Source organism: Callospermophilus lateralis, chromosome 7 (assembly GCF_048772815.1).
Source record: "Callospermophilus lateralis isolate mCalLat2 chromosome 7, mCalLat2.hap1, whole genome shotgun sequence".
NCBI classification, from domain to species: Eukaryota; Metazoa; Chordata; class Mammalia; order Rodentia; family Sciuridae; genus Callospermophilus; species Callospermophilus lateralis.
Window position 1 is genome coordinate 73,953,102 of NC_135311.1, and position 17,597 is coordinate 73,970,698.

Here is a 17,597-nt window from a genome sequence, read left to right on the forward strand (position 1 = left end):
CAATGAAATAAGAATGGTAATACATACTAGATAGGGTTGTTATGAACCTTAAAAGAAATAGCACATTCAGAGTTTCTAGTACAGGACCTAGCATATAGTAGGCAGTGCTCAAGAAAGGAAACTATTATTGGTGTATGAGTTATTAGTGCTCCTGGGCAGGAACCCAGTTGACTTTATTTTCACCAGATGGTACTTGCTTTGAATATGAATGCTTGGATTGTGCCAGAATAATTTGGTATTCAAAATTTAAACTGTAGATTCTAAAATGTCTGGTCTGGTCCATTTCTAATTAAAGCTCGTTTTTCAACTTTTGATAAAAAATATTGTTCAAACTGATCCAAACTCAAGTAACATTTCAAGCAGTATTGATAGTTGAGTTTCTTTCTTTATAATTGATGATCTACTTGTCATCATTAGTCATATACTTGGCAGTAAGACAAAATACCTGTCACTAAATTGGATACATTTGAGCAAAAGTATGTGTAAAATAGCTGTTATTATTTTTACACATGTTTGTTGAAGCAGGTATTTTTTAATTTAAGATGTTTAATTGAACAAAGAGAAGAAAAGTAATTATTTTTCAGATCCTTGGTTAAGAAACATCTTTACTTCTTTTCTGTGCTTGGATTGATGAATTTTTAAGTATTATTAGCTGTTCATAAATGCTTGGTCTTTATAAAAACTGTCTTGAAAAGTACTAAAAATTAATTTTGCTTTCTTCAATATGATGTTTTTATTTCAGGTTGAAAGCCTACATTCACTCTCAGACTGAGGTTCAAATTTTAATGAAGGTTGAATATATGCAGCAAAACCTAGTAAGGTAAAGTTGCTCCCTCCCCATTTCTTTAAATATTTTCTAATTCTGTGATATAATTAATTACCTGATTACCTTACATAACTAGTTATAAAATTATCTGGCTGTCAACCTAGACTTATAAAAATAATTTTCAACTGGTGCACATACCTGTAATCCTAGCCACTGGGATAGACTGAAGCCAGAGTATTGTAAATTAGAAGTCAGTTCAGCAGTTTATTGTGACCCTATCTCAAATTTTTAAATAAATAAATAAATAGAACTGGGAATGTAGCTCAGTGATAAAGTGCTCTAGGTTTAATTTCTAGTACCTAATAATAACTTTCAATTTAAGATTCTTAAATATTAGACTTACAATTGTAAATTTGATTGAAAAATAAACCTAGCTAGAATATTTCAAAATATCAGTTACAACTAAAAGATTTCTAAATTTCATCTTAACTTACTTCAAGAAATGTTCTATAATATGACATCTGATGAGTTCCAATTTTCAAGTTTAGACTTTAGAAATAAGAAAACATGCTGGACTAACCACTGAATATATTGTAGTTTGAAGAATACTGCACAGAAATGTGAAGAAAACAGCATTCCAGCAAACTATGAGTTGAGAAAGTTAATAATACCTTCAGGTTTTGTTCCTTATTAATGGGATGATAAATTAAACTGAGACTCTTCACAAAGTGTACCTAAATGCCAGTTATATGTCAGCATATTGAATTGCAAAACACTGATCTTTACAGACATGTGTTTCCCATTGTTTAATTAACAAAAGCACTAGATTGATTTAATAGATCTGGTCAGTTTCTTCTATGATATGATTTGCTAGTTTAGTTTAGATGTTGAAGAGTTCAAGCTATGAAAGCATCACTGGATTTGGATCCAAGCTTCACCTTTTTCTAATTATGTTAACTTGAGGTAATTATACAGCATCACTTGCCTTAGTTTCCTTTTCTCTAAAATTGAAATAACAAAGTTTATCATGAAAGAAACACATGATAAATGCATGTTTTTATTATTACTAGTGTTATTACCAATACTGTTATTTCTACTATTGTTACTGATAAATGTATTCTTACAAAGGATCTGCATGTTAAGATTAGAAGATTTTGGGGGCTGGGGATGTGGCTCAAGCGGTAGCGCGCTCGCCTGGCATGCGTGCGGCCCGGGTTCGATCCTCAGCACCACATACAAAGATGTTGTGCCTGCCGAAAAACTAAAAAAATAAATATTAAAAAATTCTCTCTCTCTCTCTCTCTCCACTCTCTCTTTAAAAAAAAAAAAAAAAAAAAAAAAAAAGATTAGAAGATTTTATAAGGCTAAGACAGAAGATCATAAATTCAAGGCAAAAAAACAGCAATTGTCCTAAATTATAATAAAATACTTCAAATTATAACCAAAGGACTCAGGAAAGTATGTTTTAAGGATGGAAGCTCTATTAAGAAAATTTTAAACCATTAATAAAATGAAATATTTAAAAAAAAGACTTATAGCTAACAAAGGATCTTAAAAACCACATCTGACCACTTTTCTTACCAACGTATCTCAGATCCTCCAACTTTATATCATTCATCATGGTTCTCTAATAAAAAATTCAAATTATCTATCATATAGTTCTTTCTGTATGCCTCTTAATTCAGTATATTTACATGTAGTTGTGGTCCTTTCCTTCTTCATGCCGAATCCCAAACAAGAGAAAATAAGTTTCTGCAAAGATAGTTACCCAGAGTTAAAACATCCATGTTAACCAAAGTCAGTAGTTCTTAAATTGGGACTCAAGCACTTAGGTAATTAACAATAAATACTGGTATAAAGGATAACATTGTTTCAGTTTTAAATAAAATCACAAAAGGAATTCCATACAACTCATTTTTTTATTTTTAATTTTTTATTGTTTTAATTAGTTATACATGACAGTAGAATGCATTTATGCGCTCTGATATGTCATACATGAATGGGATATAATTTCTCACTTTTCTGAGAATATATGTTGTAGAATCACATTGGTCATGCAGTTATCTATATACATAAAGTAGTAATGTCTGTCTCTTTCTACTATCCTTCCTATCTCTTCCCCTCCCTTCCCTTCACTTCCCTCTACCTAATCTAAGGTAGTTCTAGTCTTCTCTTGTGCCTCCCCCCCACATTGTGAATTAGCATCTGCATATTAGAGAAAACATTCAGTTTTTGGTGTTTGGGGATTGGCTTATTTTGCTTAGAATGATATTCTCCAACTCAGTCCATTTACCAGCAAATGCCATAATTTCATTCTTCTTTAAAGCTGAGTAATATTCCATTGAATATATATACCACATTTTCTTCATCCATTCATCTACTGAAGGATACCTAGGTTGGTGCCATTTTTTAACTATTGTGAATTGAGCTGCTGTAAACATTGTTGTGGCTGCATCACTGTAGTATGCTGATTTTAAGTCATTTGGGTGTAAATTAAGGAGTGGGATAGCTGGGTCATATGGTCTTTCCATTTCAGGTTTTCTGAGGAATCTCCATACTGCTTTCCATAGTTGTTATACCAATTTGCAGTCCCTCCAGCAATGTATGAGTGTGCCTTTTTCACCACATCCTCATCAACATTTATTGTTTCCTGTATTCTTGATGATTGCCATTCTGACTGGAATGAGATGAAATCTTAGTGACTTAGTTTTGATTTGAATTTCTCTAATTGCTAGAGGTATTGAACACTTTTTCATATATTGGTTGATTGATTGTATTTCTTCTGTGAAGCATCTGTTCAGTTCCTTAGCCCATTTATTGATTGGGTTATTTGTTTATTGGGTGTTAAGTTTTTTGAGTTCTTTATATATTCTAGAGATTAATGCTTTATTGGAGGTGCATGTGGTAAAGATTGTCTCCCATTCTGTAGACTGTCTCCTCACATTATTGATTGTTTCCTTTGCTGAGAAGAAGCTTTTAAATTTGAACCCAGTTCATTTATTGAGTCTTGATTTTACTTCTTAAGCTTTAGGGGTCTTGTTAAGGAAGTCAGATCCTAGGCCGACATGGTGAATATTTGGGCCTATTTTTTCTTCTGTTAGGCACATGGTCTTTGTTCTAGTGTCTCAGTCTTTGATCCACTTTGAGTTGATTTTTGTGCAGGGTGAGAGATAGATGTTTAATTTCATTTTGCTACATATGGATTTCCAGTTTTGCCAGTACCGTTTGTTGAATAGGCTATCTTTTCTCCATTAAATGTTTTTGGCATCTTTGTCTAGTACGAGATAACTATATTTGTATGGGTTTGTCTCTGTGTCTTCTATTCTGTACTATTGGTCTACATGTTTATTTTGGTACCAATATCATACAGTTTTTGCTACTATAGCTTTATAGCATATTTTAGGTTTGGGATTGTGATGCCTCCTGCTTCATCTTCTTGCTAAGGATTGTTTTGGCTATTGTTTTGGGTCTCTTATTATTTTTCCAAATAAATTTCGTGATTGCTTTTTCTATTTCTATGAAGAATGTCATTGGGGTTTTAATAGGAAGCGCATTAAATCTGTATAATGCTTTTGGTAGTATGGCCATTTTGACATTATTAATTCTGCCTATCCAGGAGCATGGGGGATATTTCCATATAATTCATTTTTAAATTGAAAGATTTGCCTCCTTCTCTTTAAATTGACTTTTGGTAAATCATTAAATAATTCTATTCTCTCTTGTTTTATTTTCTGTGCTTCCTCTTCAAGTTCAGTTTCTTTCTTAACATGGAACATATTTTATCTACTTAGTTCATTTAAGTGTTACTCGTGTTTTATACCATGGTGCGTGTTTAATGAGTATAGTATAGCTTCAGTCTCATAAGTCTACCAAGTGAATACTTCTGAGGGTCTTTATAAAAAATAAAATAGCTTTTTAGTTAGTTGTTTCATTTTCTCTAAGTTATAAAACTAATATATACTCTTCTAGTCTTTTCCTGACAACCTGGTGACAGTCTCTGTCTAGTCGTTTTGAATACTGCTATACCATTCTGAATATTTGCCAACTCCTTGTCATATAGACTGCAAGACTATAACAATAATATAAATGGCTCAGAAGGAATGAGGAGGAAGACAGTATAAATGTTGTCCAAATTGGATGATGAAATTTTATTCTTTTATTTTTCATGCATGTAATTTTTGTTATAAAGATATTCCTCTGTTTTATTTTAAGAAAATAGGACAATTTAAGGAACTTTTTACTCATAAGAGCAGTAAGGAGAATAAAAATGAATGCCTCATTGTTTCCTTTTAATGTGTTTATCTGTTCTTAAATAATTGCAAATAGTAGTCACCAGGTATTAATTTAATAACTACAAGGATAATTGTTTCTTTTTTTAATTAATAGACATGTATTTGAAACACCTTACTCACTTTTTAAAATTTTTATTTATTTATTTATTTGTGGTTTAGTTGTTGATGAACCTTCATTTTATTTATTTTTAATGTGATGCTGAGGATCGAACCCAGTGCCAGTGCACTGACACATGCTAGGCAAGTGCTCTACCAATAAGTCACAACCCCAGTCCAGCTTACTCTTAAAGAAACAAATAATATCTATTTTGGTCAGTTTGGGTGCCCATTTGACCACAGTCACCATATTTACCTGTTCTCTTAGGTATTTCAACTTCTGTCTCAAAGCTGAGGAAAGCAATAATTTATATCATTTTTATATAATTTCAAAGAAGGAAATTTTTTTTCTTTTGGTTTTGTTGGTCTGGTTGGTTAGTTGGTTATTTTCATTTGATGATTGTTTTCATTTTAATTCTTCCTTTAACTGAAAATGGAGGTTTGTTATATGTCCATGTCAGTCAAGATAGATTGAACTGTGGCTACTGAAGAAATATGTCAGCTCACAAATCCAGTCAGACTTGACCCTGGTAGATAATACTCTTCTTCCAAAACTCAAGGAAATCAAAATTTGTATGCATACTTAGGTTAGAGTACAGGACAGACTACTTAGAGTCCAGAGAGTATTTATTTTTAGTTTGAAAATGTGTACTATACCCAGTGGCTTGGGAAACTGAGGCTGAAGGATCATGAGTTCAAGCCAGTTTCAGCAACTTAGCAAGACTCTGTCTCTAAATAAAAAATATAAAAAAGGACTGGGGATGTGGCTCAGTGATTAAGCATCCTTGGGTTCAATCTCCACTACCAAAAAAAAAATGTATACTGTGCATCTCTGAAGCAACAAAGGATGGAAATTTTAGCTTGTCCTGGCAGACCAAGGTTTTCTAGAAGAGTGACAGAAATGTCTATCAGATGACATGATAAAAAGTGCAGCATTACATAGGAATTCTGAAATCAGGCTGCCTAGAAACCAGAACTCAGAAAGATACCAGTCAAACAGGTAAGACTTATTTTTAACAAAGAGCCAAAATGGGGCAATTTTAAACCACAAAAATGTCAAAGAAGTTCACCAAAATAAAAGCCAGATGACTTCATTGTGGGCATTCAGTTTCTTTATGCTTTATTTTCCTTTAAGGTCCTTTACTCTCTAATTTTATAACCCTCCTTCTTTAGGGTCCAAAAGAGAATCACATTGGACCTTCAAATATCTTTTTAATCCCTAAAGGGGAGGGAATGCTAGATCAGTAAAATAAAAGATAAGCAGTATTCAGTATGAGGCATTCCTAAAACAGACTATTTTGATGCTAAACTTAAGCCAGTCTGAGTAACATGAGAAGAACTTCATGTTATCTGTGTAGAAAGCTTGTCCTCCAGATTTCCGCATTTGAATATTTACTTGGACTAAATGATATATGGAAATACCACCAGAGGAGAGGAAGGAAAGAAAAAGTTATGACCTGGGCCCAGGAATTTTGAAACTTTAAATTGCCCTGCTAACTTTGAGTAGTGATGGCATTGCTTGAAGGCAATAACAGTGTGAAAAGTTCTAGTTGCAGTTGCTTTCATCCTGAAGGTGGAGTACATCTGTATATTTCTGATTATTAAGTCATTCTCAAGAGATAATTATCCTAATTTCTGAAGAACCTCCCAATTTTTATGAGTATTTGCTAATCATGAATAATAAAATTAGATATTGCAGACATGTATTTAGACATAGATTTTTTTATCATAATTTTTTTCTAGTACTGGTAATTTTTTTTTTTTCCTTCCTTGATATTGGGGATTGAACTCAGGGACACTTAACCACCGAATCACACCCCCGGCCCCTTTTTTACCTTTTTTTTTTTTTTTTGAGATAGGGCCTCACTAAGTGCTTAGGGCCTTGCTAAGTTGCTGAGATTGGCTTTGAACTTGCCATCCTCTTACCTCAGTCTCCCATGCCACTGGGATTACAGGCGTGCGCCACTTCGCCTGGAAGTACTGGTGATTGAACCTAGGAGAGCTCTACCATTGAACCTCACACACACACAGTCCTTTTTAATTTAATTTTTTGTTTGAAAGCAGGATCTTACTAAGTCACATGAAGCTGACTTCAAACTGTGATCCTCCTGCTTCATCCTCCAAAGTCGCTGGGATTACAGGCATGTGCCACTGAGCCCTGCTGTATTTTAAAAATAGAAAGATTTTAAACCAGTGTTCTCATATGATATATTGATAGGCTAAGATGAGCATTTAGAATCTAGTTGCATACATAATTACTGTTAAATCATTAAAGGAAAGTGCATTCACATAACACCTGAGTCTGGTTTTATTTTTGTTTAGTTTTGTTTTAATATTTATTTTTTAGTTGTAGTGGTTAAATACCTTTATTTTATTTATTTATTTTTATGTGGTGCTGAGGATCAAACCCAGGGCCTCATCCGTGCTAGGCAAGCATTCTTTTGTAGAGCCACAACCCCAGCCCCTGAGTCTGGTTTTGATTAAGCACATTCAGTCTTCGAGTCATATAAATGAAAATTGAAGTTTACACAAGAATAAGTAAGATACAGTTTTGTTGAGTAGGGAGAACAGATACACATACATATGTTATCATAGGCTTATGTTAAGTGTTAAGAGGCTTATAAGGGAGGATAGCAACTATCCTTGCATTTTCAGAGAAGGCATTATAGTGGATATATTGTTTGATCCTTACTAAAGGTAAATGGTCCATGGCAAGAGATGGGTATAAAAGGCCCCAATCTGTGAAAGAGCATGTTGTAAAAAAAAGTCAAGTAAGTGATTTGAGGAGGTCTGAGTCTATAGAGGTGTGCAGAGCAGGAACTTAAAACTTTTTTTTTTAAGTGAGGATGATGAGTTAGTTCAGGACCAAACACTAAATGCTACATTTGGATCTCATTTCATTGGTAGTAGGCAACTGTAAAAGTGAAGCAGAAAAATTGATTAGATCTTGGTAACCAATTTGCTGTAGGAAGAAGTGAATAGCAAGCAAAGCTGACTAAAGCTTCTGGCATGGATGCTGTTTACAATGAGATGAAAATAACACCAGCAGAGACTTAAGATGTGTTGAATTTCAAGTACATGCAGCAGCATTTTCTGGAATGTTATTTCCCAAAACAAAATTACCTTCCTTACTAATCCTTATTAGGATCTCTTTAGAGTAAAATTATGTTCCAACAAGAAATAGTATATTATCCTTCCAGAGTGTTTAATTTATGGAGAAGTAAACCACCTTCTTTTACTTTCAGAGATTCAATATTAGATTTTGTAGAACAAAAGTCTCACCATTATAAATATTAAATTTATTAAATAATAAATGTAAATAATAAAAGCAATTATTAAGTCATTGTTTCTTAAGCATAATCCAATTTATGAAACATTCAAAAATAGCTTTTTATTTTTATCCAGAAACCTACATCAAAGATTTTTCTATAAAGTCAAGATAGTGCTTTAAATTTGGTAAAGATCTTAGAAAGTTACTAAACTTATATTTTCCCATCTGAAAACTGGGATTGAAACAGGAATGATACTGCATTGTTTTGAACATTAACTTGAGTTATACAGTCAGCTACTTAGCATAGTGCCTGACACACAACAAAGTAAATATGTATTATTAAAGTATTTAGAGAACCATTTATTGAAATGACTCAACGAATACAAGAGGTTGTTGTTTTGATGTGTTTTTTAAATCCTGGAGATTACTTATTGAAAGAAAAATATATATTTTTTTAAATAAAAAGTTCCACATGACTGACAGGTAAATACATCATGCATCATTTTTTTAATAGCAACTTCTTTCAACCAAAAAATTTCTTATACTTCTGGAATGCATTCTAAGTTCAATATTAGCTATATTCCCAACAGGCCAGTCACCACTGACCATAAGGGAGCAGGTACTTTGGTCATGTAAGTTATACCTTTTTTTTTTTTTTTTTTTTTTAGCATAGATTGTATATTGCAAGAATATGAAATTTCAGTAGTTCAAGATGTCATCAACTGTTATTACTGAACAGTTGACTTCCAAAATAGATGTATTTTTAGCCTTTCCCCTAAGTACCAGCTATCTTCACTTACATATTTCATTAAGTCTTAAGTTCAGTATATCTCATTGTAACATACTATTTCTGCCTAGTATGTATATTGTATTAAATGGTTTGACTATGTTCCTGGCATTTACTAAACAATCAACAAATAATGGTACTTATTATTGTCATGAGTTTTCTTCTAGTAAGCCAGAAGCATCTTTGACTTCTTGGCTTCTCTCCTACTACTATTCTATACTTAACTGACCTCTCTACTAGTCTTTTATGTGTCCTCTCCTCATTGTTTCTAGCTAGACTGTTGTTTACTAGTGTCTACAATGAGCCCATTCCCTTCCTCCAAGCTGGACATAATTTTCTTATGCTTGCACCTCAAAAAATGTTTTATACTTCCCATAGGTTTCTACAATCCTGTCACATATTTACCACAATAAAACTTAACACATGTGATGTTAAACTCCCTTTTGAAGACAAGTGACTGCCTTAGACACCTTCATCTTTGTTTCCTACTCTGCTGTCAGTGACCTTTCCATAGTACCTTTTAAATCTTAATTCTTTAATAAGTAGTATACTAATTCATTTAAATGTGTGTTCCATGCTGTATACTAGGTTTTGATGCCATTTTAATATTCTAAAGCAAGATGTAGACAACTTTATGTAAATGGCCACATAGTGAATATTTTTGGCTTTGTTAGCCATATAGTCACAGTCAACTCTGCCATCATAGTGCGTAAGCAGCTATGGATTATGTAATTGAATGGGCATAACTGTTCCAGTAAAACAGTACAGATGAAAACAGTGGGTCTGGGTTTAACCTGCTAACCATAGTGTGTTGATATTTCCTCTAAAGGATTTTATAATTGATCATTTGTTATTTTTTTTTAATCATTTAACCAGTTGAAGGCTTCATTTCTCAGAACACAAAATGACAGAGATTTTAACAAAGACCCAGTATAATTAACAAGTTACTTTGAAAAAAAATATAATACTTTCTCAGAGGGCAAGCTTTTTTTTTTTTTTTTTTGCAAGCTTTTTGATATATGAACTTGACCTAAAGTATCAGTGGACTAAGGTTAATCAAGTCTTCACTGGGCACAGTGGCACACACGTGTAATCACAGTGCCTCAGGAGGCTGAGGCAGGAGGATTGCAAGTTCAAAGCCAGCCTCAGTAGTTGAGCAAGACCCTGTCCCAAAATAAAAATAAAAAAGGATAGGGATGTGGCTCAGTAGTTAAGCATTATTGGGTTCAATCCCTAGTACCAAAAAAAAAAAAAGAAGAAGAAGAAGAAAGAAAGAAAATAAGATTAACCAAACCTGTATTATTCATTTATTCAGTTAATATTCATCGAGCCCCTTCTGTGTGCCAGCACTGTTCCAAGTTTAGAGGTCATAGATATCTAAAAGACTAGCCTTCATGGAGCTCTCACAGTCTAGGAGGAGAAATGAGTATATGGTAAAGCTTGCAGTAGATATGTATTTAAAATATAACACATAAATGTTTCCTGTTACGGTTTGGATCTGGAATGTCCCCCAGAAGAAGTTCATGTGTTAAAAGCTTGGTCCCTGATGGAGCAATGTCCAGAAGTTGGGCTTTTGGTAAATAATTGGATCTGGAGGGCTGTGACTTCTTCTGTGGATCTATCCATTGATAGCTAAGTGGACTCCTGGAAGGTAGTTCAAACTATAGGCTAATGGGGCATAGTTGGAAGAAGAAGGTCACTGGGGCCATGTTTTTGGGACTGTATCTTATCCCTGGCCCCTTCCTCGAATGCTCTCTCTCTCTGCTTTCCTATTGCCACGAGCTGACAGCTTTCCTCCACCATGTCCTTCCCCCATGATGTTTTGCCTCATCACAGGCCCAGAGCAATAAAGCCAGCTGACCATGGACCTAAACTTCTGAAACCGTGAGCCAAAATAAACTTTTCCTTTTTTGTGTCAGTTATTTTTTGGTCACAGTAAGGAAAAACTGACTAGCACAGTGCTCAATGGAGGTTATGAGTATCTCTGCAATGGATACCCAGAATTATTTTTTGATGGAAGCACAAACCAGTTACACCCTAAGTTAAGGGTGTATGCTTTAAAACCCAGCCACAGTTAAAGAATTATCGAGGCTTTGATTTCATGAATATTACAGAAACCATCACTTTTCAAAAGGTTATTACCCTGTTGTAGTTGTACATATTTTATTAGTTGTTTCCTATTATGCTAGTTTTGTTAATAATTTTGGAACTTGTTTTTTGTTTGAAAAGCAACCAGAAAAGGTACAAGCTGTTTCTTTTGGATGATTTTATTTCCATGCTTAGAAGGTGTTTTTTTAAATAAAAAAAACTTAGGTTACTTTACTTTCTTTGGAATATTATGGGTCTTTAATATGATTTAAATCATATTCTGTGAAGTTAAGAGGTAAGATACTTTTTCCTATTCCCTTAAAGAGAAATTGATTTGGCCTACTTAAAAGCCTCAGGTGAGACTCAAACTGAATTCTCTTTGGCTTTCACTAACACCCACTTACTGTCATAGAGTGCAGCTAAGCTCTTAACTCATCTTACTTGCTCAGAATCAAAGTGGACTCTGGATTCTGCTTGCCAGCACACCAGCTCTCAACCCTATTTGATTTTAAGAGCCAGGTTTCTTGCCTGCCTCACCACATAGTCCTTCCAGATCCCTCCTTGGTTTTCACTTAACCCATGCTCTTGTCAGCTAGTTTTTTTCCTGTGCAATAGACATTTCTCTAGTCTAACATATATTCTCTTCTCGCAACAGTTCTTCTCATATATCATATCATTGTCCATCATAATTATCTAGGATATTTGTTGAAAAAGTATGCTTCCAGCCCATCCACAGAGGTTCTGGTTTAATAAATCTTATATAGAACCCTAAAACCTACATTTTTTTTTACCATCTCTGGGGACACGAGTAAGTTATCCTTTGGAGTACACTTTGAAAAACAATGACCAGGTGGTAAACTTCTCAAGCTTTTGGATCCCGTAGAATATTTAATGTTTTCTATGTAACTATATAGATGTTTATTCAGTTGAGTTGTTGAAGTTGTATAAAGAAATATGTCACTTAATATTAGAATGGATTTTTTCAACCACATTTTTACATCCTTAAAGATATTAGTCTCGTGGGCTGGGGGTGTCACTCAGTGGTACAGCGCTTGCCTCGAATGTGTGAAGCACTGGTTTTGATCCTCAGCACCACAAAAACAAATAGATAATAAAAAATAAAGGTATTTTATCCATTTACAAGTAAAATTAAAAAAATATTTTTTAAAAATATTAGTCTCTACCCTTTGTCTAATTGAACTAGAATGGAAAATTAGATGCTCTTGCTCCCAGCTTATAGAGAATAATTGAAAAATGTATGTTGAAGATATTCTAAATAGGAAATTTATAATATGTATGTTAAAAGTTAAGATTAAAAAAATTGCCGTTAGAAAATTGATAGAGTATTTTTAAAGTTAAAATTATTTATAGTGAGGGGGCAGAATTAAATATACTAGAGAATACTGAAGAAATTCCAGAATTTCTGAGAGCAGTATTAATACTTTCAAATATCTTTTCATACATATGTAGTCATTTCTGTCTTTTAGGTATGTCTCTTAAAAATAACTATGGTGAAGGAAGGGTTAGTAAAGAACAAGGGCTTGCTCTCTAGATGGAATTCAGCTTTCTCTTGTTTTCCTATTGTAATTTGATTCTGTTAATGGGTTTATAAATGAGAGGAAATACTTAATCTAAAAATCAATAGAAACTAGTAGAAAATGCTATCATTAGTACCTGTTCATTGTCTTAAGACTTCCTGCTGGGCATAGTGGTACACACCTATAATTCCAACAACTCAAGAGTCTGAAGTAGGAGGATTTCAAGTTCCAGGCCAGCCTCAGCAATTTAGCAAGGCCCTAAGCAACTTAGCAAGACCCTGACTCAAAATAAAAGGGCAGAGGATATGGTTTAGTGGTTGAGCACCCTTGGTTCAACCGTGGTACCAAGAAAAAAGATGACTTCCCATTAAGTTTTACTTCAAATGTTTTTAATGTTTGTGTTGTTTTGGTCAATTTTATACTGATAATAACCTCAAATTATTCAGTCCAGAAGAAATCTTAACATTGAAGCCATAAAGTTATAAATAATAAAGATATACATTTTTGTTACAGAGAAATATAATTATGTAATCAGTAAAGACTTTCAAACATAAACATTATTTAGAATAGAATCCTGTGGAAGAATTGGAGTGGATATATGAGTTCAAGGGAAAAGGAAACTGATCAAGATTTCTGTTAGAGAAGAGAACTTGTCTGTAGTATTTTAAAATGGATCTTATTGATATCAATTTGCATAGTTTTAGATTCTAATGAATTTACTTAAAAATTGTTTCCTTTTATGTCATTAAAACTTACAATACATCATAAATTATTCTTTTTTTCTTATATTTTTATTTATTCTTTTTAGTTATACATAATAGCTAGAATTTATTTTGATGTATCATACATACAACTATAACTTCCCATTCTTGTGATTGTACATGATGTGGAGTTACATTGAACATATGAACACAGGAAAGTTATGTCCGATTCATTCTACTGTCTTTCCCATTTCCATTTTCCTCCCTTCCCCCCATTTCCTACAGTCCAATCTGATGAACCTGCATTCCTCCCTCCCCGCATTATGAGTCAGTATCCACATATCAGAGAGAACATTCGGCCTTTGATTTTTGGAGATTGACTCATTTCACTTAGAATGATAGTCTCTAGTTCCATCCATTTACCAACAAATACCATCATTTTATTCTTCTTTATGGCTTATATCCCCTTGTGTATATGTGCCATATTTTCTTTATCCATTCGTCTATTGAAGGGCACCTAGATTGGTTCCATAGCTTAGCTATTGTGAATTGAATTGCTATGATCACTGATGAGGCCACGTCACTATAATATACTGATTTTAAGTCCTTTGGGTGTATGCCAAGGAGTGGGATAACTGGGTCAAATAGTGGTTCCATTCCAAGTTTTCTGAGGAATCTCCATACTGCTTTCCAGAGTGGCTGTTCCAATTTGCAATCCCACCAGCAATGTATTAGTGTACATTCCCCACATCCTCACCAACATTTATTGTTACTTGTATTTTTTTATTTATTTATTTTTTTTTTAGTTGTGGTTGGACACAATATCTTTTTTTTTATATGTGGTGCTGAGTATCGAACCCAGGGCCCTGCACATGCTAGGCAAGTACTCTACCACTGAGCCACAACCCTAGCCCTACTTGTATTCTAGATAATTGACATTCTGACTGGATTGAGATGAAATCTCAGTATAGTTTTGATTTGCATTTCTGTAATTACTAGTGATGTTGAACATTTTCTCATATATTTGTTGACCATTCGTATTTCTTCTTCTGAAGTGTCTATTCAACTCCTTTGCCCGTTCATTAAGTGTGTTATTTGGTTGTGGCTTTTTTTTTTTATTTTATTTGTGTGTGTGTGTGTGTGTGTGTGTGTGTTAAGTTTTTTGAGTTATTTGTATATCCTGGAGATTAATACTAATCTGAAGTGCAGGTGGCAAAGATTTTCTCCCATTCTGTAGGCTCTCTTCACATTCTTGATTGTTTCCTTTTCTGTAAAGACACATTTTAGTTCAATACCATCCCATCTATTGATTCTTTATTTTAGTTCTTATGCTCTAGGAATCTTGTTGTCGAAGTCATTCCTAAGCTGACATGATGGAGATTTGGGCCTATTTTTTCTTCTAGCAGGTGCAGTGTCACTGGTTTAATACCTAGATGCTTGATCAACTTTGAGTTGAATTTTGAGCAGGGTAAGAAATAGAGCTCTAATTTCATTTTATTACATATGGATTTCCAATTTTCCCAGTACCATTTGTTGAATAAGTACTTTTCTCCAGTGTATGTTTATGATGCCTTTGTCTAGTATGAAGTAACTGTATTTGTGTGGGTTTGTCTCTGTGTCTTCTAATCTGTACCGTTAGTCTTCATATCTGTTTTGGTGCCAATACCATACCATATTTGTTACCATAGCTCTGTAGTATAATTTAAGGGCTGGTATCCTGATGCTTCCCATTTCACTTTTCTTGCTAAGGATTGCTTTGGCTATTCTGAGTCTCTTATTTTTCCAAATGAATTTCATGGCTGCTTTTTCTATTTCTATTAAGAATGTCATTGAAATTTTAGTAGGAATTACATTAAATCTGTATAGTGCTTTTGGCAGTATGGCCCTTTGACAGTATTAATTCTGCCTAAGAACAAGGGAAATCTTTCCATCTTCTAAGGTCATCTTCAGTTTCTTCTTTAGTGTTCTATAGTTTATATTGCAGAGGTCTTTCACCTCTTGTTAGGTTGATTCCCAAATATTTTCTTTTCTTTGAGGCTATTGTGAATGGGGTAGTTTTCCTAATTTCCCTTTCAGGTGATTCATCACTGATGTATAGGAATAGACTTATGAATGTTAATTTTATACCCTGTTACTTTGCTGAATTCATTTATGAGTTCTACAAGTTTTCTGGTGGAGTTTTTGGGGTCTTCAAATATAGAATCATGTCATCAGCTAATAGGGATACTTTGAGTTCTTCTTTTTCTATTTGTATCCCTTTAATTTCTTTCTTCTAATTGTTCTGTCTAGAGTTTCCACACACACAAAAAAAAAAAAAGAAAGAAAGAAAAGAAAACATTTGCTGTGAGAATGAGTTAAAATATGGGTTAAATCTAGAAGCTTTTTGATGTCCTTATGGAATATGGAGTATGGCAACCTTACATTGGGTGCCTAACTATTTATTGAGGTGCTATTATGTACTTTTTATATACATTGTAGTTGTGTTTATGTATGCATTAAAACATATAATTTCATGGAGAGCCCTGCCTACTGCCACACAACCATTGAATGGTGGGACATAGATCTAAATCTAGGCCTACCTGCCTGTCTGCAAAGCTTTATAGCATGTTCTTTGCAAGATAGCACATGCCTCTTGGTGCTATAAATGGCCATGAAGCATGTTCTTAGATTATGTGAAACCCAAGCACAGTTCTTTGTTATGTAATTTGGGATTGGTGATTACTTCAAATTAGTAATGGTTGGGATGAGTATATTCTTAGAATAGTATTAAACTTTGACCACATTTTGGATCTAGATTGCAGAACAAAGGAAACAAGGTATCATTTAAGGATTGAAAAATGTTAGGATAAACCTAAAGTATATCCACACACATAAAGGAAATATGTAGAATGGACTAAACATTTTTATCATGTCAGAGATGACACGCTTCCAGGGATAGAATTGGTTTACACGTGGCATTCTTCTTAAAGTGGTTTTATGAGAAGAATTGTAAAATTATCTCTAAGGAAACTGAAGTACAGCTAGCTGGCATAGCTGGTTGAGTGTTTACAAAACAGATTCAAACACAGCTTTTAAAATCTCAGTGACTTTGAACTTGAAAACTTTAGTTTGAAAGACTGTACTTCAGGGCTGGGGAATATAGCTTAGTTGGTAGAGTGCTTGCCTCGCAAGCACAAGGCCCTGGGTTCAATCCCCAGCACCAAAAAAAAAGAAGACGAAGAAAGGGAGAGAAAGAGTATACTTCAGAGTAGATCCAAAGTAACCTAGTGATCAAATTCTCAGCAGATTACAAGTCTACAATTTCCATATCAATGATCTTATTTTAAGTATATACTATTTTGATCATTTTTAAGAGAATTGTGAAATATTGCACTAAAATGAGAGTTTTTAACTTGGAAAATAACTCTTAGTGCTCATCTACTGAATTTATCCATTGTAATTAAATTATAGAATATTTTATGGCCAACTTTGTATTTTCTTAGAGGAAATGGTGACAGTAGTTGAAATTTCTAGGTGATTCAGATATTTCATTTTAACCAAACAGCTTCAACCTACTCTCTAATTAGACCTCTCATTCATTGTAACTTGTTATAAGCATCAGAATTGTCTCAATTTGATGTTTATTAACCATATTAACTCTCTGCTTAGTAACTATAGACCTAGGGTATTCTTGTCTCAACCTTAAAAAATACTTTCTTCCTGGAAAGCCTTTGTCCTTTCAGCTCTAGTAAATAATATAGTTCACTCCGATATTCCCAGTGCTAAGAACAGTATTGGAACTTGGTAGACTAAGTAAATACATGTTGCACATGTATTTAAAACGCGAAACGTGCAAACAGTTGAATGTAGGAATTCACAGATCTACTTTCTAGTCCCAATTCTCTATTTCCTTGCGTTACCCTGAGCTGGATACTTCTTGGGAACTCAGTATATTAACTATGAAGATTTAAAAAGTTTGGATAAAGTCCCTGCCAACTCTAAGGTAGTATCATTTTAAGATGTAGTTAACTCATGAACTATTTAGCCAATCCTTAAGTGAAAGTTTCTCTTAGGCATCT

The 17,597-nt window shown here is 33.7% G+C and overlaps 1 protein-coding gene across 1 annotated transcript in view; it reads left to right on the plus strand.

Annotated features, from left to right (window-relative positions):
- Znhit6 (zinc finger HIT-type containing 6) overlaps positions 1 to 17,597 on the plus strand; it is a 61,596-nt gene that overhangs the window by 30,256 nt on the left and 13,743 nt on the right. Inside the window, 1 exon segment of the mRNA XM_076863632.1 lies at positions 743 to 820. Coding sequence (XP_076719747.1) covers positions 743 to 820 — 78 coding nt within the window.